At 54.2% G+C, this 22,098-nt stretch overlaps 1 protein-coding gene across 1 annotated transcript; it reads left to right on the top strand.

The window, feature by feature from the left end:
- Positions 1–923: 923 nt before the first annotated feature.
- Positions 924–20,606, top strand: LRRC38 (leucine rich repeat containing 38). Its single transcript, XM_080655475.1, has 2 exons — positions 924–1,652; positions 18,410–20,606. The coding sequence occupies exons 1-2, from the start codon at positions 1,007–1,009 to the stop codon at positions 18,661–18,663; spliced, it is 900 nt and encodes a 299-aa protein (XP_080511601.1). The 5' UTR covers positions 924–1,006; the 3' UTR covers positions 18,664–20,606.
- Positions 20,607–22,098: the final 1,492 nt, after the last annotated feature.

Here is a 22,098-nt window from a genome sequence, read left to right as displayed (position 1 = left end):
AGATCATTTTTTAATTCGGGTTCTTGACCCCGTGGTGGTCCTCCATAGCTGGTGACAGACATAGGACTGTTTCCCATTTTACGGAGGGGGCGCAGGGGGTCCAGAGAGGTGAAGCGCGGATACCCGGATACCGAGGCCGCAGGACATGGAAGCCAGGCCTCCTCACCCCAGGCCACACCCCTTCGGTTGGGCCTCCTAGACCAGCAGCAGCTCCGCACTGGCCGCTGCGCGTTTTCCTGACGAGCAGGGACCAACGTGGAAAGTGCTGACTGGCCTGGACTTCCTCTGGCCACAGCGGGGCGTCGGGGCGGCTGCCAGCCTCGAGGACCCCGCCGGCCTCGCTGAGATTCGAGTAGGGGTTGGGAGGGAGGAAGAACAGCCACCCCTCTGGGGCCCTGCCCAACCCCATGGACAGCCCGGGTCGCGCCCTCCCCTCCCCAAGAGCCTGCCGGGATTGCTCCGGGCGCAGGGCCACAGTGACCCGGGCTGCGCTCCCTTTGGCAACGGGGAGCGTGCTTTGGCACCTGGCGGGCGTGGGGGCACCCGGCTCGGGGCCCTGGACACCGCCTGGGCTGGGATGCGCTCGGTAACCGAGCTTAGTTGTCGAGGGCTCCTGGCTGAGCGCGCACGACAGCTCCGATTATCAGGTCCCCGAAGTAAGCCCGCCCGGTGGGCCGCATTTGGCTACCGGATTTGGCGACCACCACTGGGCCACCCTCGCCGCTCCCGTCTCTCCCCCGGGATTTAACAGCGGGTTAATTTCCTGTCCTGGGAAATCCTTCCCGATTGTCCCTCGCCCCGTCCCCCCGGCTCCCCCCGCCCCTCTCTACCCCCCCCCCCCCGCTCCGTCCCTTCCGCTCCGAGCTCCCCTAGTCCTCCCACGCTGCGCTTACTCGCCCCTGCGCGTCCAGGCGCACGCCCTCCCCGCCCCGGCCGCCCTCCGGCTCCCAGCGCCCTGCCGTCCGGAGAGCCGGTCCGCGTCGCCGCGGCTCGCGCGGGTCGGGCCATGCGCCCCCGCACCGCCCCCCGCGCCCCCGCGGGCGCCGCCGCCGCCGCGCTCGGGCTCTGCAGCCTCCTGCTGCTGCTTGCGCCCGGGCGCGCCTGCCCCGCGGGCTGCGCCTGCACCGACCCGCACACCGTGGACTGCCGCGGCCGAGGGCTGCCCAGCGTGCCCGACCCCTTCCCCCTGGACGTGCGCAAGCTGCTGGTGGCCGGCAACCGCATCCAGCGCATCCCCGAGGACTTTTTCATCTTCCACGGCGACCTGGTCTACCTGGACTTCAGGAACAACTCGCTGCGCTCGCTGGAGGAGGGCACGTTCCGCGGCTCGGCCAAGCTCGCCTTCCTCGACCTCAGCTACAACAACCTGACCCAGCTGGGCGCCGGCGCCTTCCGCTCGGCCGGGAGGCTGGTCCGGCTGAGCCTGGCCAACAACCGCCTGGAGGGCGTGCACGAGGCCGCCTTCGAGACCCTGGAGTCGCTGCAGGTGCTGGAGCTCAACGACAACGACCTGCGCAGCCTCAGCGTGGCCGCCCTGGCCGCGCTGCCCGCGCTGCGCTCCCTGCGCCTGGACGGGAACCCCTGGCTCTGCGACTGCGACTTCGCCCACCTCTTCACCTGGATCCAGGAGAACGCGTCCAAGCTGCCCAAAGGTGAGCCAGGCGGCGGGGCTGGGGCTGGGGCGGAGCGGGGGGAGGAGGAGGACGGGGCTGGGCGAGGCCACAGCAGCCCAGGGGCCTGGGGTGGAGCCGGGAAGAGGTCTGGGTGCTCAGGGGTGACGGCGCGGCATGAGAGTTGCTCCCTGCTGTAACCTGGCAAGTTCCTAGCCCGAACTTTTTCTGGGAATTTGCTGGGGCAAGGGGCTGGGGAGGGACACTTTGGATTCTCCAGAGTTTCTGGGCCCTGATGCTATACTCCGCCCCCACCCCCCTTCTTCTCCAACAACCCACTTTCCAGAGTTAGAGATCTGTCATTTCTCTGTCACCCGTGACCGAAATCACCTCATGGGCCTCTGGGTCCTGGTACTGGTGGGTGTGGGTTACTTAACAACCCCTTCTCAATGGAACGCACCCTCCTGATGGGAAACAGCTGATCCCATTCTCACTCCCCTGAACGTGGAGAGAGCCAGCCGCTAAGACCTCCCCAGCAGCCTGCAGGGCCTGAGCAGGTGTGTTTCTCAGCGCCCAGCTGGCCCTTCTCTCTACAGCGGGTGAGGATATTCCTGGTGAGGGATAATGGCAGCCCCGGAAGAGCCAGGTTCTGATTTTGCAGCCCAGAAGCGAAATCGCCCAACAAAAATGTGAGCAGGTGCACCTTTCCTGAGGGGACAGGGACATGCACCCCCACCTGCAGACAAGAGCACCGGGGCCGGCAGTTACGGGCCCCTGTGAAGGCCAGTGGGAAGGAAGCAAAGGCAGAGCTGAGAAGGAAGGGACCTCAGCATCCACAGGGATGAGCCCCAGACAGGGGGCAGGCGGGGTGTCCTTGCCCTCAGGGATCCCAGCCTCCCACAGGGGGCTCAGCAGGGGCCTCCAGAGCCTGGCTCCACCTCCACCTCCGGGGTGTCCCTAAGGCTCTGGGTAGAAGAGGAGCCAGAGCTGTGTGGCACACGTTATAAAAGGTGACATCGATACGGATTTAGCTTCTATAGATCCTTTTTCCATGTACTGAGGATTCAGGGTGTTGCTCACCTACACCCTGGATTCCTGTGCTCACGCATTCATTCCACACCTAACTAAGCACCCACCCCAGGCAGGGCCAGTCACTCCTCACAGGGGCAGGCCCCTGAGCTGCCACTTTAAGCCCAGGCAGGCTCTCTCCCATAAAAAAAGCCCTAAAAGGTACAGACTCCCCAGCTTTAAACTTTGCCCTCATTCGCTGGCCGGGCTCCCCAGACGCTCCCCACCACAAGCTGCCCCGGAGGCCGGAAGACCTCACTGTGGAATGGGGCGTGCCTCGGTTCTGATGGTTTCCGCCTCTGCTTCCCCATGGACGCGGCATCTTTACCCCCACGGTTAACTGAGCTGATATAACGGGCTCTCGTTGTCATCCACGTGAGGGCTAGGTGTTACGGGGTCAGGATCTGTAGGTTTCAGCTTCTGTGCTACCATCGATGGCTGTGACCTTGAACGGGCCACCTGTCCTTCGGCCTCATGTTCTCATCTCTGAAGTACTGCGATTCGTCTCTGAGGTTTCTACAGGGACCTTGGTTCGGCGTCTGAAGACACAGGCTTGAGTCCTCACTTAAACCTGGCTGACTCTGGGTGGGTCACTTAACTTTGTTTGAGCCTCATCTTCCTCCCGCTTGAAACTGGCACCTGGAATGCTGTGTAGTTGTCTGACCTGGTGATTTTCGGGATCAAAACCAGATCATGTCGGTGGAAGGAAGGAACAGTGTGAATGTGAAACGTCATTTCTCCCAGATGTGTGATCCTAGCAAGTCTCTGACCTCTCTGAGCTTCAGTTTCCCTACCTGTAACCTCAGAACGCAGTGACCGAATCCCACACCGTGTTTAAATGAGATCAGCTCCATCCAGGGCCCAGTCATGCTTAACACGGGATGGGTGCTTCTATAACCTATGGCAGCCCCTTCCCTCCTTCTCCTGCACTTGTTCAGGGCAGAGTGGCTGAGAGCCTGGACTCTCGCACTGAGCTGCTGGGTTCAAATCCTGCCTCTACTTCTTACTCTTTGGGTGACCTTCAGTACCCCAGTTTCCTCATCTGTAAAATGAGGATGATGCTAGTACCCATCTCAGGAAGGGCACACGCAGGTCCCTGGGGGAAGACTGAATAGCTAAGGTCCCTCTTCCACTTCCCTTTGTAGCCACAGCCTGCTTGAAAACTGGCACCTGAAACGCTGTAGGTTTCAGCCTCTGTGCTACCATCGATGGCCGTGATCTTGAACGGGCCACCTGTCCTTCGGCCCACATACTAGGGAAGTGAAGGGAACTAATTCTCATGCCCAGTGACCTTGACATGGGCAGCAGTAGGGAGGGAAGGCGGAGAGGAGTGGGGATCAGGGGCACAGTTACACAGGTGCACGTGATGCCTTGGGTCTGCTCACCTGGGGCAGCTTCCTGGAAAGGCCATTCTGGGCTCGGCTCGGGCCCTGTGGGCAGACCCTGCATGGAGTCCTCTCTAGAAAGGGGGGTCCTGCAGGTGGGGTGCTCACCACTTATGTCACTAACCTGCCTGCCAGGCTGGACCCATAGCTCTCTGGGGGTCCCTGCCCCCATCTCCTAGTAATTCCACTCTCCTTTTCTGACGTCAGACACTTTGAGAGCCTGGTTTGGTGGGAAGAGTGAGGACTTCTTGTCATACTGACAAAATAAACAGTGGTTCAGCCAAAGAGACCGAAGCTGATGACTTTCTCCCCTGGTGACTCCAAGGTGACCCCATTTCTTTTTCTTTAAAACGGAAGCAGTTTTATTTTCCGGAGGATGAAATAACAGCTCCACACAGACTCGGGGGCTGTAGAAAAGTCTCATAAAGAAATGGAAAGCACCCAGGAGCCCACCACTCTCAAAGGTTTTCTGTATTTAATTTGATTTTATTCTTAAGCACATACAGATTTTTTAAACAAGTTGATACTAGATTATACATCTTATTACTGATTTTGTGTCTCGTATTGAGTTGTGAGAGTTTCCTGTGTTTGCAGTTCTTTGAAAATTTAGCTTTAAAAAAAAATAAATGTATTGGGGTGCCATTGGTCAACATGAACATATAGGTTTCAGGGTGGGTGTCTGAGTGGCAGCATCTGTGTATTGCACTGTGTGCCCACCATCTAAAGCAGCCTTGGGCAAACTATGGCCCGCGGGCCGGATCCGGCTGTTCTATCTGGTTCTCTTGCTCTCCCCTCCGCTCCTTTACTTTGAATTTATATTAGTTCACACAAACACTCCATCCATACTTTTGTTCCGGCCCTCCGGTCCAGTTTAAGAACTCATTGTGGCCCTCGAGTCAAAAAGTTTGCCCACCCCTGATCTAAAGTCAAGTCTCCCCTCTGTCACCTTATATTAGGATCCCCTTCTCCTTCCACCCCCTTCCCTCTGGCAACCACCACTCTGCTGTTTGTATTCACGAGTTTCAGTTTTATATCCCACATCTGAGTGAAATCATATGGTTCTTCGCTTTTGAAAATTTAATGTTTAATGGCCATGTCATGGGTCACTTTATCAATCTATGAACTGGCCTGTCTCCTGTTAGAAGTATGGGTAGATGCCTTATTTTTGTCTACAGACAATGCTGAATGGAACATCCTCATGCATGTAGAGGAAACGCTCTGGGAATTTCTTTGGGGTGGATTTTTTGAGGTGGGAACACGGAGTGAAAGTCTATGTGTATTTTAAATCTCTGGAGACATTTTTGCCCAATTGCGCCCCCGACAGGGGACACCGATGGCCAGCAGAGAGTACCCGTGCCACCCCACCTTCCTTTGCTTTGTTCTTTTTAAACGTTTGACTGGCAGCGTAATCTGTCCCCTCATTGCTTTCATTTGCATCGCTGGTTCGCTCCCCAGCGGAGTGAACGTTTTGTGTGTTTATCCAACCCCTGGCGGGGCTGACCCCGGTCTCACTCCGCCTTCGACGGGTCTGTACACGGCCCGAGTGCCACAGGCTACTGCATTTTTAATCTGCCTCTTAATTAGAGTTGAATCTCCGGGTGTCACCTTCCTCACAATTACTTGTGTCCGGGGCCAGGTGTCGCCTTCCAGGGGCGCCACGGTCTGGAGCTCCGGGGAAGAGGCCACTGTGTACATGGGCCGAGGCGACCTCACCTCGTTTGCTCCCTGGACAGCCTGCTCCCAGAGTCCTGCCGTTCCATCCCGAACACGGGCCCTTTCTGAAAGCATCACATTCATCATGTCACTCTGTCGCTTCACTCACAGGGTGACCTTGTTGCTGGGAAACAGGGGACAGTGGACCTACCTTCCTGCCCACCCAGGACAGCCCGGGGCATGCAGTTGGGGATTTGCTCTGGGGAGCCCAGGACCACTGTTAGCTGGGTGACCCTGTGCCAGCTGACCCAGATTCCCAAGGGGGAGGCCCTTTTAGCCAAGTGGCCGTCCGACTCCGGCTGTCCCCGAATCTTGTGGTTTCCAGTGTAATTGGAATGAGGTACTTGGAAGGCTGTGTCACCTTCAGGCTGGAAGTGCGTTGAGGGCCCCACGTCGTGGGGGTTGTCGTGAGTACCCGGATCTGGCACATTCACGGTTACATGAGCCAAGTCTCCAAATCGCATCGAAGTGACAAGATCTGTATACTGCATCCTGTGCCCACCACCCAAAGTCAAGTCTTCTCCTGTCACCTTATATTAGGACCCCTTCTCCTTCCACCCCCTTCCCTCTGGCAACCACCACGCTGCTGTTTGTATTCACGAGTTGCAGTTTTATATCCCACATCTGAGTGAAATCCTATGGTTCTTAGCTTTTGAAAATGTAACTTTTAACGGCCACGTCATGGGTCACTTTATCAATCTATGAACTGGCCTGTCTCCTGTTAGAAGTATGGGTAGATGCCTTATTTTTGTCCACAGACAATGCTGAACGGAACATCCTCATGCATGTAGAGGAAACGCTCTGGGAATTTCGCCCCCCGGGGTCGCAGCGGAGTGCACACTTCCGGTCCTGGGGACCGTCCCAGGCTCCTGCCCTCAGGTCCTCGCCCAACTGTTACACGTCCCGATTCTCACATTTACTTCTAACTTTCTGGTTCTCACTTAGCTCCCCGCGTCCACTGCTCTGGGCACCCCGAGGCTGACTTGGGAGCCTGCCCTGTGCACTCTCATTGGATCCTGTGCTACCTCCATAATCACTGCTTAATAGTGGCAGTTCATGAGTCTGGCCCGTTTCAAGGACAAAACGTGTCTTACTTCTCCTTGACTCCCCAGCAGCTAACGCAGCATAAGGTGTGTTTGGAAGTCTTCCATGGCTTCCATTGTCCTTAAACCCAGATTCTTCCCATGGCCCACAGGCTCCCACGCTCCCTTTCTCCTCCCTCCCTGTCCCAGCCCATCCCAACGTCATGGGTGACAGGGAGGGGTGAACGGGGTCCAGAGGAGAGAGGGAAGGTGGCATCACTGAGCAGAGGTGGGGGAGACATAAAGTTCAGTTCTATGGCTTGGATGAAATTGTCCCCCAAGGAGAGCTCAGGTGAGTTCCAAGATGACCAGCCTCTGAGTGAGCCCTGGGAATACTGAGGGCACTCTGGGGTCATGGAGAGAGGGTAGGCTTTGTGGACAGGCCTGCCTTTAAATCAAGACCCTCTCCAAAGAAGCATTGAACAGACTGTCAAACAACAGCGGGAAGGCAGAGGAGGTTGGGGGGGGGGGCTGTAAGAGATCAACCAAAGGACTTGTACGCATGCATATAAGCATAACCAATAGATAAAAGACACTGGGGGCGGGGCAGGTAAAGGCATGTACTGGGGGGAAGGGGAGGCCGGGGGGAGGTCAATGGGAAAAAAAAAAGGAGACATATGTACTACTATTTGTAATACTTCAAACAATTAAAAAAATAAATAAGTTTAAAAAAATAATAAATAAATCAAGACCCTCTCAGACGAGCTGTATGACTTGGGGCAAGTCACACAGCTCCTCTGAGCCCCTGTCTCTGCATCTAAAAAGTACCCCGCATTGTACACCCACGCTCAAGAGCCAAAGGTGGAAGCAACCCAAGTGTCCATTGACGGATGAATGGATGAGCAAGATGGGGCTCACCCATGCAGTGAGGGATCATTCAGCCTGACAGAAAGGAAATCCGGACACATGCTACAGCGTGGATGAGCCTTGGGGTAATTGTGCTAAGCAAAACAAGCGGTTCACAAAGGGACAAATAGTGTATGAGTCCACTTGTCTGAGGCACCTGAAAGCAGTCAGATGCATAGAGACAGGAAGTAGAATGGTGGCTGCCGGGGCCTGGGGGAGGGGAGAAATGGGGAGTTAGTGTTTAATGAGGACAGAGATTCAATTTTATAAGGTGAAAGTTGTTCTGGAGATGGATGGTGGTGATGGTTGCCCAACAGTATTGAATGCCACTGAACTGTACACTTAAAAATAGCTCAGATGGTAAATGTTATTTATGTTGTGGTATTTTACTACAATTAAAAAATGTTTTGATGGGAGTAGAAAAATAAATTACCTTAAAGCAGGGTACCTCAGCCCGGCACGATTGACATTATGGACTGGCTAATTCTTTGCCTTGGAGGTTGTCCTGTGCCCTGTAGAATGTTTAGCAGCATCCCTGTCTTCTACCCACTCAATGCCAGTAGCACCCCACCCAGGAGTGACAACTGAAAATATCTCCAGACATCACCAAATCCTCCCTGAGGGGAAAAATCACCCAGGGTTGAGAATGACTGCTCTGAAGGGCTGTTGAGAAAGAGGATTAAGTGAGATGATAATGGTAAAGTACTTATTATAGTTCCTGATAAATAGTGGGAGTTTCCATAAATAGCACTTCCTTGAAGAATGTAAAATCATGATCCACTGTGTCATTGGAGGGGACCCACTAACACACATGCCCCTTTTCAATCCAAGGATGTTCCTGTTGCTTCTTCCAGCTGACCAGAGAGCCCATCATTAGAGATCAACTTGGGACTCTGGGTGTTCAGAAGGGCAGGTCCAGGAGGGAGCCATAGTGGGTGTCTCTGAGCGCCCAGAGACAGCATGGAGCATTGATTGCCATGATCTGTGGGAGGTCCCAGACTCACAGGGCCACTTAGATTTCCTCACACTGGCTGTGTCAGAAGATTCTCTCTGACCAGATCATCCTATATAATAAAAGCCTAATATGCAAATTGTTCAACCAGGAGTTCGTGCGCTGACCACCAGGGGGCAGTGCAGAACATGGCAGGCATCAGCACTGGCAGCAGAAGGCAGTGGAGGTGCTGCTGGCCTAATGGGCCCTGATGAGAGCGGGACCCGGGTAGGATGGTGGAGCAGGTGAGCGGGCGGCACCAGGCCAAGGCGAGTGCAAGCGGGAACCTGATCACCCCGCCAATCACCCCGCAGACGGTGACCAGCGACAGTGGCGGGGGACGGGGCCACTGTCTGGCTTCCAGGCACTGAGGGAGCCGGGCAGGGGGGCCCACCCCCAATCGATTGCCCCGCAGGCAGGATAGTGGAGCAGGTGAGGGGGCCGTGCCAGGCCACAGCGGGGTGCCAGGTGGGGCTGTGGGGCTGCAAGACTGGGGGCGCGAGTTGGGGCCCGATCCCTGTAGGCCACCCCAAGGGACCCCACCTGTGCACAAATTTGTGCACCGAGCCTCTAGTCCAGCCGTGGGCAAACTACGGCCCGCAGGCCGGATCTGGCTGTTCTATCTGGTTCTCTTGCTCTCCCCTCCGCTCCTTTACTTTGAATTTATATTAGTTCACACAAACACTCCATCCATGCTTTTGTTCCAGCCCTCCGGTCCAGTTTAAGAACCCATTGTGGCCCTCGAGTCAAAAAGTTTGCCCACCCCTGCTCTAATCAATAATAATGAGACACAGGTTGGTACCCCAGGCACTCAGCCCAGGACCCAACTCATAGCAAGCATCTGTTATTGATAATTGAGGTGGTGGCAGTGGTAGTGGTAGAAATGGTAAAGGCTGGCGTCATGGTGGAGATGGTAGACATGGTGGAAGTGGGCATGGAGATAGATGGTGGACATGGAGGAGGTGGTGGACATCATGGTGGACATGGGGGAGGTGGGCATCATGGTGGAGATGGTAGACACAGGGGAGGTGATGGGAGTAGTAATGGCAGTGATGGTGGAGATGCGGGAGTGATGGTGATGGTGGTGGTCGTGGAAAACACATACATGCCACCCGGAGAAGAACACTTTAGGCCCTCCGCGACCATCTCTGCTGACCTCCTCCCGGAGGGGGACACGTTAGGAAAACTGCCTGCAGGTCAGTTGGTTTCCCATGCTTGTGCTTGCGACCGTGTGGCTGTCCTCAGGCCCCGTGGAAGATGGGCCGGAGTGTAGGGTAGCAGACACAAGTCACAGTCCTGGTGCAGGACTCACTCCTCTCTGCTGCCCTCCACAGACACGCTGGGTGGGGCCAGGACCACGCAGGAGCCCTTGGCCCAGTGCTGCTGGTACATCTTCCTCCGCTGGACATCAGCTGACTGTTTAATCAGGAGAAGTGTCTGCCAGCCGAGACAGGGAGGACAGCGGGGAATTGTCCCTACGCAGCAGTCGGTATTTAATGAAAGTGATGGAGGGGAACAAAGATCGGCACTATCAGAAATTAGAGCCGGCGTTCCCAGGCATGCCAGCCCCCAGGAGCAGGAGCAAGCGTGCACACCTCAGATGCCCCTGCGTGCAGCCTTCCTTCGCAGAACGGGCCGTGTTACCCACCACTTCTCCAGGTGCTCGTCGTCGGCTGAGACCCCGGTGCCCAGAAGGAGCACTGCGCAGGGAGTCAGCAGACCCGGGTTCCATCCGCACGCCCCGTGCGTGACCGGAGACCAGTTGCCTAACCTCTCCGGGCCTCACGTCTGTGAAATATAGGGCGATGGTGGCAGGGAGGGGAACGAACATGTCAAAGGTGCCCTGCGATCTGAGATGCTGGGAAGTCAGGAGGCCCTGGCTGAAAGGCTCCCTGTGTGTGCGGAAGGACAAAAGCTGCTCTGTTTCTGGTCCTTTCGGTTTGGAGTCTGGGGGCTCGAGGGGAGGGCCTGGCAAGGTGCCTCAACCAGCCCAGGCTGAGCCCTCGCTCCAATGAGCAGCAGAGGAGTGATGGCAGTGGGGAGCTCTGGCGGAGAGCCGTGGGACCCACGCCCAGTGGTCCCGGGTGTTGGCCCTTCCTCCAGGGTGAGGGCGGGGGAGCCCCTTCCCGGGACGTGTAGCTCCAGCAGGGAGTGGGGTGAAGAGCAGCCACTCTGTCCCTAAGGAGCCTGGGTCGCCGGGGCCCTCTCACACCTCGGGAAGACTTGCGAGCTCTCCGGTCTTGGCAGACAGTTCACAGAACAACCCAAGTGGTCAATGGGCGCAGCAGACCACGTCAGAGAAATGCGAACCAACTCAACCACGTGCCCTTCCACAGCGCGGACTGGCAAAGGTGGAGCGTGACAAAGAGCCAGGGTTGGCATGGGTTCAGGGCCTCTCTCACCATCTTCACCTTGCGAGGATGCGTCATGGGAAACGGTTAAGGATGTGTACACGGACGCTCCTCGCAGCTCTGCTTCTAGTGAGAAAAAACCGCAGACATCCTGGGATTGGGTAAGTCACGGCTCATCTGCACCATAAAATACCCGTAGCCGTTACAGCTGATATGTGATCTTTGTGTGGGTTAAATGGAGAGATGTTCCAGGTATGGTTAGCCACCAGAGTGGCGGAGTATAGTTCTACGTGGAGGATTTGTGTGCAGGTCCCACAGAAAAATCTAGAATGGTATTAGATATGTATTTGTGGGTCCTTTCGTTCCCCTTTTTATTTCTGTTCTGTGTACGCAGGCTTTGTGTACGGGGTGGGGCAAAAGTGGGTTTACGGTTGTTCCAATGGAAAATAATACAATAATTAGTAAGTAATAGTACAGGAATAAACTCTGTGTTTTGCATACTCACAACTATACTAGTAAACCTACTTTTGCCCACCCCTGAAGTAAGTGGAATTAGGAAAACGAAAAATATGTATTTCTTAAAATATGTTTTTACTGATTTCAGAGAGGAAGCAAGAGGGAGAGAGAGATAGAAACTTCAATGATGAGAGAGAATCGTTGATCAGCTGCCTCCTGCACATCCCCCACTGGGGATGGAGCTCACAACCCAGGCATGTGCCTGACCAGGAATTGAACGGTGACCTCGTGGTTCATAGGACAATGCTCAACCACTGAGCCGCACCAGCCGAGCCAGAAACGTATTTTGAATGACAGAAAGTGCTGAGGGGTGAGGCAGCTCCTGGAGGCCAGATCTGGGAAAGGCCCCGAGAGATCCCCTGGCCGGGGGCCCATGCGCTGACAAGGGATGAAAGATTAATCTCCTCTCAGCCTTCCTCTGTGTCATCATCTATTTCAGGAGAATGGCAGCTCTTCACCCTCCCCAGCTCAGGTGTCAGCTGCTGGGAAGAAGTCATTAGTGAAGGGGGCAGAGCCCGGAGGGGTGGCAGCAGGCAGGTACTGAGCCCCCTGCACAAGGAAGGGGCCCGGCTCTCCGGAGTGTGCCCTGGCGGAGAAGGAACGGTGCCCGTGAGGGCACGGAGCAGTGGGCTGTCGGCAGGGACTCGCTCCCCTCAGGGCGCCTGCTCCCTGAGTTTTCTTCCTGGGAGAGGAGGCCAGCGGCATTGGGCCTTCCCACTCTCTTGGGCTCTGCAGCCACTCGGCACATCCGAGGTTTGGTAGGACAGCTGGCAGAGCAGGATGATTTGTGGCTGTGGGACAGGGACGGACAAGACAGGTGTCAGCCCATCCTTGAACACCATCTTCCTCCAATCCGTTGGTTGAACCTCTTGAGTATAAACAATGGCAACCACCCTAGCTGGTTTGGCTCAGTGGATAGAGCATCGGCCTACGGACTACGGGTCCCAGGTTCGATTCCGGTCAAGGGCATGTACCTGGATGGTGGGCTCAGTCCTCGGTGTGGGGCGTGCAGGAGGCAGCCGATCAACGATTCTCTCTCATCATTGATGTTTCTATCTCTCTCTCCCCCTCTCTTCCCCTCTGAAATCAATAAAAATATATTAAAACAAAAAAAACCATGTCAGCCAACTCTGGCGAATGTGAGCGAGAAAGGGGCTAGTTTCAGGGATATCAGGTAACTCACAAACTGAAGAAACACCAGGGACAGGCTCAGCATAGAATGAGGCAGCTCTACCCTGGCTGGTGCGGCTCAGTGGTTGAGTGTTGACTTATGAACCAGGAGGTCCCGGTTCGATTCCCGGTCAGGGCACATGGGTGGGTTTCGGGCTCCCAGGAGATCTTAGTCACAGGCGGATGGTCTTTTCCTCAACTCCTATCCCTGCCTTTCACTGCCCAGCTGCCTCGGAGACAGACAGACAGGCGACAGGCTCGCTGCCCTGGGGGGCTTGCAAACTCAGATGCTTGCGCAGGGGCCAGCCAGGTGACACGGGTGAGTGAGCAGGCCCACGGCATGTGTCCTGTCTCATTACTGAAGCCTGACAGTTGTCTCCCTGTGACAACATTGCCTCATCTCCTGACTTAAGTGTTTTTTTAGATTCTTAAAGTAAAAGACCTGGTGATGACAAATGAAAGCACTGGGCAGCCGGAACGGGGCTCCTGGCTGCGAATATTAGTCTCTTAACCCAAACCTCAGTTCCCGGCGCTGTCCATCCAGGGACCCATTTCGGAGCAGCCAGGAGCCCTTCCCCTGACAAGGGCGTCCAGGGGCTGTGCTGGCAGCCTGAGCTTCCTGGTCTGTCCAGGTCAAGGCCTGGGCAGGAGGGATACAGGAGTGCTCTAGGGCCTCCTTCTGAAAGACACTCTGTCTGGAGGGAACTTGTTCTGAGGCACCTGGTGGGGCTGACCTCTGAGACTAGGGGGCGGTGTGGCAGCCGGGGTCAGTCTCGGCTCTGTCATTTCCTGGACAGGTCATTTGACAGCTCAGTTTGATCATCTGTAAAATGGGGGCAATTACAGTGGCTCCTCATTGAATGGGCATTAAGATTAAATAGGCTAATGCATGTAAAGCCCCAAGATTGGCGGCCGGCACACGTGGATGCCACATATGTATTAACTGAGACGCTGAGGAGATGAAGGGAGAACATTCCAAATCAGGAGGGAAGGTCATAGAGTGTAGAGGGCTGCCTGGGAAGGCACATGGGCATTTCTTTAAATTGTTGTCAGCTGAGCCCGAGGCGACTGGCAGAGCCGTGTCTCGGTTACGCCCTCCCCAAGAAGGTGGGGGGCGTTATCAGTACTGACTTTGTACCTTACCTTTGTCCAGGTGCCGGGAGCGGGCTTTGATATGTAAATCCAGGCAAGCACCAGGAATACTAGGGCCTACTCAAGAATGCAAATAAGCTCCTTTGATCCTAAGTTTTGGTGATACTTCCTGGTATTTGGGGGTATAAAATAAATGGGTTCCGGGGTCCCTGCCTCTCCATCAGAGAGGATGGCGTCCCACCTGGCTCCCAGCTTTGTTTCTATCTTTCTATCTGGTCTCTTTCTTTCTTTTATTTCTTAATCCCCAGCTCCTCCACTCAGGAACCGGACCTGTTCCTTTTCCGTGCTGGACGCGGAAAAGAGAGAACACCTCTACAATAGAGAGCAACCTCCTGCCTTCCATGTGCCCCATGCTTCCTTCCTCTGCCCCTTCCCACCTCCCCCCAAGGCCCTGGCTCTCACTTCTCACCTCCTCTGGGCTGTCCCTGGACCGAAGTGTAACTTTTCATTTTCTCTCTTAAAATATCATTTGTGGCCTGGCCGGCGTGACTCAGTGGTTGAGCATTGACCTATGAACCAGGAGGTTGTGGTTTGATTCCCGGTCAGGGCACATGCCTGGGTTACGGGCTCAAACTCCAGTGTGGGGCGTGCAGGGGACAGCTGATCAATGATTCTCTCTCCTCATTGATGTTTCTATCTCTGTCTCCCTCTCCCTTCCTCTCTGAGATCAATAAAAATATAGCGCTAGCCAGTTTGGCTCAGTGGATAGAGCATCGACCTGTGGACCAAAGGGCCTGGGTTCAATTCCGGTCAAGGGCACATACCTTGGTTGCAGGCTCCTCCCCAGCCCGGGCCTTGGTCAGGGCATGTGCAGAAGTAACCAATCAATGTGTTTCTCTCACATCGATGTTTCTCTCTGTCTTTCCCTCTCTCTTCCACTTGCCCTAAAAAATCAATGGAAAAATATCCTTGGGTGAGGATTAAGAAAAAATAAATATATTTTAAAAAATATATTGTTTGTGCCCATGTCCTGGTGCCCCTCCCGTTAGACTTAAGTCTCTCTCCTGTCTTTCTCTACCTTCTTTCTACCTTCTTTGTCTCCCTTCTTTCCTTCCTTCCTCCCTTCCCTCCTTCCTTTTTTCTTTCTTCTATTTATGTATCTAGCATGAAGCCGCACCCATTTTGTTTAATGCATGACTCAGAGAAAGCCGTTCAATAACTAAATGTCTGTTTAGTAACTAAGAGTAGCCTTGCCTTAGAAGGTTACCCACTTAGCTGAGCATTTCAGCCTAGAGTGGGGTGGGGGGGGCGGGTAGGGGGGGGCTCTGTCTCATTCCCCACTCCCCTCCTGGGGACACGTGGCACAGTCTGGAGAGGTTCCCCCCCCCCCAAAAAAATATATTTTTATTGATTTCAGAGAGGAAGGGAGAGGGAGAGATAGAGAGAAACATCAATGATGAGAGAGAATCATTGATTGGCTGCCTCCTGCATGCTCCACACTGGGGATCAAACCCACAACCCAGGCAAATGCCCTGACCAGGAATTGAACTGTGGCCTCCTGGTTCATAGGTTGATGCTCAACCACTGAGCCACAACGGCTGGGCTGGAGACACTTTTGATCGTCACAATGGGAGGGGACATGCTACCGGCCTCTAGCAGGCAGAAGGCAGGGACAATGATAAGCATCCTTCAGTGCATAGGCCCGCCCCCACATTATAGGGTTATCCAGTCCCAATTGTCAATAGTGCTGAGACTGAGAAATTCTGGTTTAAAGTAGGATCCTGCAGGAGAGAAGAAGGAACCCCAAAGTCAGGTGACCCCAACTCCCGAGTCTGCAGTCGGCCTTGAATGCGTCTTTGGAAGGCCCTGGCAGCGACACTCTGCCCCCTCTGCAGGCCCGGCTGACTCTTTGTCTGACTCTTCTCATTTCCCGGCCCTTTGTGAGCTGTGGAAACCCATCAAGCCGGTGGATCTTATCGTGAAAGCGCCTTTGAGCGTGTTCCGGGGTCTCCCACCCCGACTGGGCTCATGTGCGGCGGTTTTTAAACAGGTCTGTCTCTTCTAGCCACAGAGACATGTGAGGCGACATTTCCTCAAAGCGTCACTCTGTAAAAATGCCAAACTAATCTCAAGGCACAAAGAACATTGTGGAAAGCAGAATTGGCGTGAGGAGTCGGGGCGGGCTCTGTAGCTGGTGGTGTTTTGTTGTGATTGCTTTCCAGTGAATGCAGCTCATTGAACAAGGAATTGCACAGCGTTTCTCTGGGTAATGATCACCTCTTACGGCTTGAATGCTATCTTGGCAAATGGTATCTTGGCTTTAGAAACTGCCTGTGCTTCATACTGCTTATTGGTGTCCATATTGTTTATTTTCATAACACCTTTGGCTGGGGGTGGGGTGAATGTTAAGAGGAGGTGGGTCAAGCCCTGGATAGGTGGCTCAGTTGGTTTGAGCATCGTCCTGTATACCAAAAGGTTGTGGGTTTGATCCCCGCTTGGGGCTCATATGAGAGGCAACCAATCAATGGTTTTCTCTCACATTGATGTTTCTCTTTCTCAAAAATCAATGAAAAAATATATGCCTCAAAAAGAAAAGAGGAGGCAGATCAATTGATTTTTCTACTTCCGCACTGAAGAAAAGTGTCCACAAGGAAATCCCAATATAACACTGTCTTAAAGCTCTCCTGTTCTGTTCAAAGGCATTTAAAATTCTCAAAAGAAGTAAACAAAAGTTTGGCTTTTTCAAAAAAAAAAGGAAACAGTCATAAACTGTAGTCAAATGGAAGCTGCAGAGCTCTGGTCCAGTTAATTCCTTGGGTATAGAAGGTAGGCACTGAGTCCGGGAGGAGGGACTGTGAGTCTGGTTGCTAGGCAATGGTTCCCATGGGGAGGAGAGCATCATAGATTGGCTATTGACACATGAAAGATGGGCCAGGACAGAAGAAAGGAGGAAGCTCAGCCACTCTTCGTTCCTCTTCTGTTTCTGATTTGGAGAAGGAAATATATGCAAATAAAGACCCCAAAAGGTGGTTGCAGGTTTGCTCTGCAATTAGCGGGGCCACTCTTTGCAAACCAGTTAATTAGCGTGGTTCGAAGAAATCATCTCAACTTTCAGGTAAAGCTGGAGATGGGTTGAGGGTCAGCTTTTGAATCCAGGAAGAGCTGAAAAAGTGAGCAATGGAAGGTTTTCCCGAGGGTTGAAAGTGTGAGAATAAACAAATCATCTTTTCTGTCAAAGAACAGTTTTGACAGCCGCCATTTTGGACTGCGTGACTTGGTAGCCACCATGTTGGCCGCATGGCTTGCAGCTCCCCTGGGGGCCACCATCTTGAAACAGCAAAGGCCAGGCCCTCCATTTCAATTAGCCAATCGCAAAAGACTGTGTGCCTGAGCTCCAATCAAGAGCCAGGGACAGGTCACATGCGTCAGGGATTATAAAGCCGAGCAGCCCGCCTGCTCTGTGTGCGTGCGCTTGCAGACCATGTGTGCGCACCCTTCTACGTAGAAGTGAAGATGTTTGCCTTGCTGCCTGGCTCCCGAGGATGTTTTGTGTTCTACCAGAACCCCTGACTTGGGGGGCTCGCCTTATTTCTAACAAAAGGAAGCCAGAGGTAAGCAGAGGTCACAGGCAGTTGTGCTTAATGAAATATGTGTTCTTACATCTATGAGAAGCTGTGTTGCTGAAAGCAAGCTCTATACACTCTCCGAGCTTCAGTTTTCTCATCCATAGTTGGCATAATAACAGTGCCTACCTCAGAAGGTGGTTGTGCGAATTAGAAGTTAATATGTATGTAGCACTTAGAACAGTGTTAGTACTTCGCAAGTGCAACATGCAGGTGAGTTACTACTGTTTTGTTTTTCTCTTTTCTTCCACATAAGAAACAGAAGATGTGAGTTCTTTATGCATTTTAATGTCATGCATTTTTTTTTTTTGTATCTGAAGTCTATACTTTGTATGTAGTTCATATTGTGTATCAGTCAGGATGTACAGATTATGCTTGGTGACACATACTAGCAGCCCCCATCCCACGGCATCTGCCCCGCCCTCCATCTCCCCTCCCAGGGGCTGGGTATTACCAGGTCTGGATTAGGGTCTACAGAGATCCTAAACGCTAAAAGTTTATGCTGCCTTCCCATCACCATCCCGAGTGACTCAAAATTAAAAGAGTACCATGGCCAGGCCAGTGTTGCTCAGTGGTTGAGCATCGACCTATGAACCAGGAGGTCAGGGTTTGATTCCTGGTTAGGGTACGTGCCTGGCTTGTGGGCTCCATCCCCAGTAGGGGGGTGTGCAGGAGGCAGCCAATCAATGACTCTCTCTCATCATTGATGTGTCTATCTCTCTCTCCCTCTCCCTTCCTCTCTGAAATCAATAAAAGAAAATATGTTTTTTAAAGACATGTCTCCCATCGTAGTTACACTGAGGCTTTTAAAAAAGCTCCAATTCCATTCCAATCAACTTCTCCCCCTTTAGTTTTTGGGGGGCTGCTTCTGCTTTGCACTTTGCAAGCACTCGCCTTGCCAACATTTAGGCAGTCCCGTGCTACAGCCTAAACCTGTCTCTCGTCCTGCCCGCCCTGTCCAGGCCTCGATGAAATCCAGTGCTCCCTGCCCCCCGAGAACAGGAGGGTGTTCCTTCGCCAGCTGTCGGAGGCCAGCTTCAGCGAGTGCAAGTTCAGCCTCTCGCTCACAGACCTGTTCATCATCATCTTCTCGGGCGTGGCCGTGTCCATCGCCGCCATCATCTCCAGCTTCGTCCTGGCCACCGTGGTGCAGTGCTTCCAGAGGTGCACCCCCAGCAAGGACGCCGAGGAGGAGGACGAGGATGAAGACGACTGAGCCACCCCTCCCGTTCCTCGCTTCCCAGAACCCACGCTGGTGGCTCCCCTCCGAGGAGAGAGGGAGATGCTGAGACCCACGCGGTCAGTGCCCTGAGCCGCCCAGAGTGGCGCCTGCTCCACGCCTTGGACCTGGGGCGCACCGGGTGGGACCTCCGACCTCAGAGCGTATAATCCACAGCTCAGGGAGCTCAGGAAGGCTTCCTGGAGGAGGGGCTGCGCCCAGCGTGGGGTGTGCGTGGGGAGATGATGGAGTCAGGCTTCACAGCTGCCGGTGGGAAACCAGCCCAGGGGACATGGGACTTGCAGCGCTCGCCCACAACGATGATTTTGTGACATCCACGTCTCTGACCTGGCCTGGGCCACCGTGCTGCACCTCCTCCTCCCAGGAGGCGGCTGCTCAGACAGTGGGGGTTGGGGTTCAGGTCCCTCTCCCACGTTTGGCTAACATGGCACCGAGGAGAAAGCCAAGAACTGGCCGGAGGGTGGTGGTGGTTCCATTTTGGTTGGGAAAACTTTTGTGGACAGAAATCAAACCTTCATCCTTACCCCGAGGCAGCGGCCCACAGAGGAAGGACAGTCGCTTTGAACAATCGTGATGGGCTCTGCTCAGAGTCACTCTTCCCTCTGGCGTTGTTTCCCTCCCCGTCCCCAGACCCTGTCCCTGAGTCGCTCCCCAGCCGTGCCCCCTGCTGGCACCGTCCCAGACTCGCCAGCTCCAGAATTGGCGCTAAAACCTTCCTGGAGGCCAGGCCTCTAGAAAGCAGGAGGCATCGGACCCACAAAATGGTAAAAGCATGAAACGAACGGACTGGGACTCGGCCTCTGAAAAACGCCCCCCTGCGGCCTCAGCGTGTGTGTGACTTGATTTTGGAGCCGAGGCCGTGGCAGGCAGTGATTTCCAGCGTGTGGAGTGCAGCGCTTTGGTTCTGAGTTAGTACGGCACCATCAGTGTCATGGGCCCAGCAGGGTAATGCCAGGCGACACGTGTTGGCAGCACTGGGCCTTGTGGGGACTGACAGATGGGGCTCACGAGAAGCTCCGGGGATGTTTCTGGGATCACGCCTCCATTGTTTCTCATAATACACTCCTCACGTGACTCCTCCATTGCTCCTTTCCGTCTCCTGAGTGTTTGCTAAGCGCCAGGCATTGAATAAGACAGACAGGCCCCTGCTCGCGCGGGCCTCGTATTGTTATGGGTGGAACATAAGCAGGTAAGCAAAACTGAAATTGCAAGTAGTGATGAGCGCCATGAAGGAAATAAGTGAGGCCTTGTGGCAGAGTAACTGGTCGAAGCCACTCAAGAGTGGGCAGTTGGGTGTACTAGCGAGGGCTCTCTAGAGAAACAAAACCAGCAAGAGATATGTATATCCTATCTATCTTATCTTATCTTATCTTATCTATCTATCTATCTATCTATCTATCTATTTATCTATATCTATCTATCCATCCATCCATTCATCCATCCATCCATCCATCTATCTACCCATCTATCTATCTATCTATCTATCTATCTACCTATCATCTATCTATCTTTCCATCCATCCATCTATCCATCTATCTCTCTATCTATCTTTCCACCCCCGACAACCTGGGGATATACCCTGACCGGGAAATGATTGGTGGCCTCCTGGTTCGTAGGTCAGCCCTCAACCACTGAGCCAGTTTGGTCCAGTTTTGTGGTGGGTTGAATCCATAGATGCAAAACCTGGGGATACAGAGGGCTGACTGTATATTTATTGAAAAAAAATCCGCATATTTGTGGACCCATATAGTTCAGACTGGTACTGTTCAGAGGGACCTGTATTTCTGGGGATGGAGTCTCTCTGGGGCTTTAAGTCAGTTTGAACTGGCACCCACCGAGCATCCATTGTGTCTGCTGGGGTTCACCCTGACCCTGGACAGTGTGGCCTCCCCCCACCCTGCTGGGGCTCTTGGCCTGCCCTCCCCAAACCATCCCTGCCCTGCCCAGGTGTTTAATTCCAAGCTGCCATTCCTGGAGGTGACCTTGCAGGGTGACCTTCCTTTCAGCCTCACTCACCGGCCAGGATGCAGTGTGTTACTGATGTAAAATCATGGCAGCAACTTGACTTTGTAGGTAGTTCATCTTGCGTATCAGTCGAGATGTGCAGATTATGCTTGGTAACAAACACAGCCCCTGGGGCAGGGCTGCCACCTGCTGCAGCCATGGCAACCAGGGGCTTCCACACCGATGAGGTTCAGGGGGCACAGGAAAGGAAGCGGGCATAGACGCCATTCGGCAGCTCTGGTCCTTCCTCATTGATGGGGAGGCTGCAGAATTCTGCTGAGACTGGGGGAGCCGTGGGCTCCACACACCCTTCCGAGCTGCCTGGGAGGGTGACAAATGCAGGGGTGGGACATGTCCACTGTGGAGCTCTAGGCTGGAACCATGACGTCTCCTCCATCCCCTGTATCCCCATGGAATCCTCTGTCCCCAGAGATACCCTCTGGACAGGACGCTCCATGAAGTCAGGGCCAGTGGGCCACCATCACTAAATACCACCCCTTGACCAGGCCTGGCAGACAGGAGCCCTTAACCGTCACAACACTCACTTGTCACAACCCCCATTATCGCATGAACAGAGCACATAAACTTCCCCATCCGCAGAGGGTCACACCACGTGGCCTCCCTCCCTACGGAAGGAAGATCAAGGGAAGGAGGCGGCAAGGCGGAGTCCAGGCCGGGGTCCATGCAGGCTGGCGTGCTGCGGTGGACCCACAACCGCTGAAATGGCTCTCACGGTGTTTGGGAGTGGGGTCACTGGGGTATTAAACTAGCAGAGGGCCCAGCTGGTGTGGCTCCGTGGTGGAGCGTCAACCTATGAACCAGGAGGTCACGGTTCAATTCCCAGTCAGGGCACATGCCGGGTTGCAGGCTCAATCCCCAGTCGTGGGCATGCAGGAGGCAGCCGATCAATGATTCTCTCTCATCATTGATGTTTCTATCTCCCTCTCCTTCTGCCTTCCTCTCTGAAATCAATACAAATATATATATTTTTAAAAAGAGTAATAAAGCACTCCAGGACACACCAGGATTCCCTTTCTGCGCATCTGGAGGGCAGTGGAGCTGGGCATGCTGCCCACCTGGCCGGCCCTTGGGTCGTGGGATGTGCCATGAGTGATCCTGCTCCCGTGCCTGTCCCCAGACTCACACCCTTCAGCCCCTGGGCACTGCTTCAGTTTCCCATGCAGGACCCTGACCTGCTGTCCCCTCCACGTGAAATGCTCTTCCCCTAGACTGTTACTTCTTCTTGTCAGTCAGGTCTCAGCCCAAAGGTCACCTTCTCAGAGGTCTGCCCTGCCCATCCCAGCGAAAGAGACCCTCACCGGCCACCCTCTAATGCATCGTCACCTGTTTCATTCTCTTCACAGCACTCAGGGCTGTGTGGGCTTCCTGGGTGTCGGTGGCTTGCTG

Source organism: Plecotus auritus (assembly GCF_963455305.1).
Source record: "Plecotus auritus genome assembly, chromosome: 2".
In the NCBI taxonomy this organism is placed as follows: domain Eukaryota; kingdom Metazoa; phylum Chordata; class Mammalia; order Chiroptera; family Vespertilionidae; genus Plecotus; species Plecotus auritus.
The sequence above is the reverse complement of the archived record's forward strand: the minus strand, read 5'-3'. Positions and strand labels throughout refer to the sequence as shown.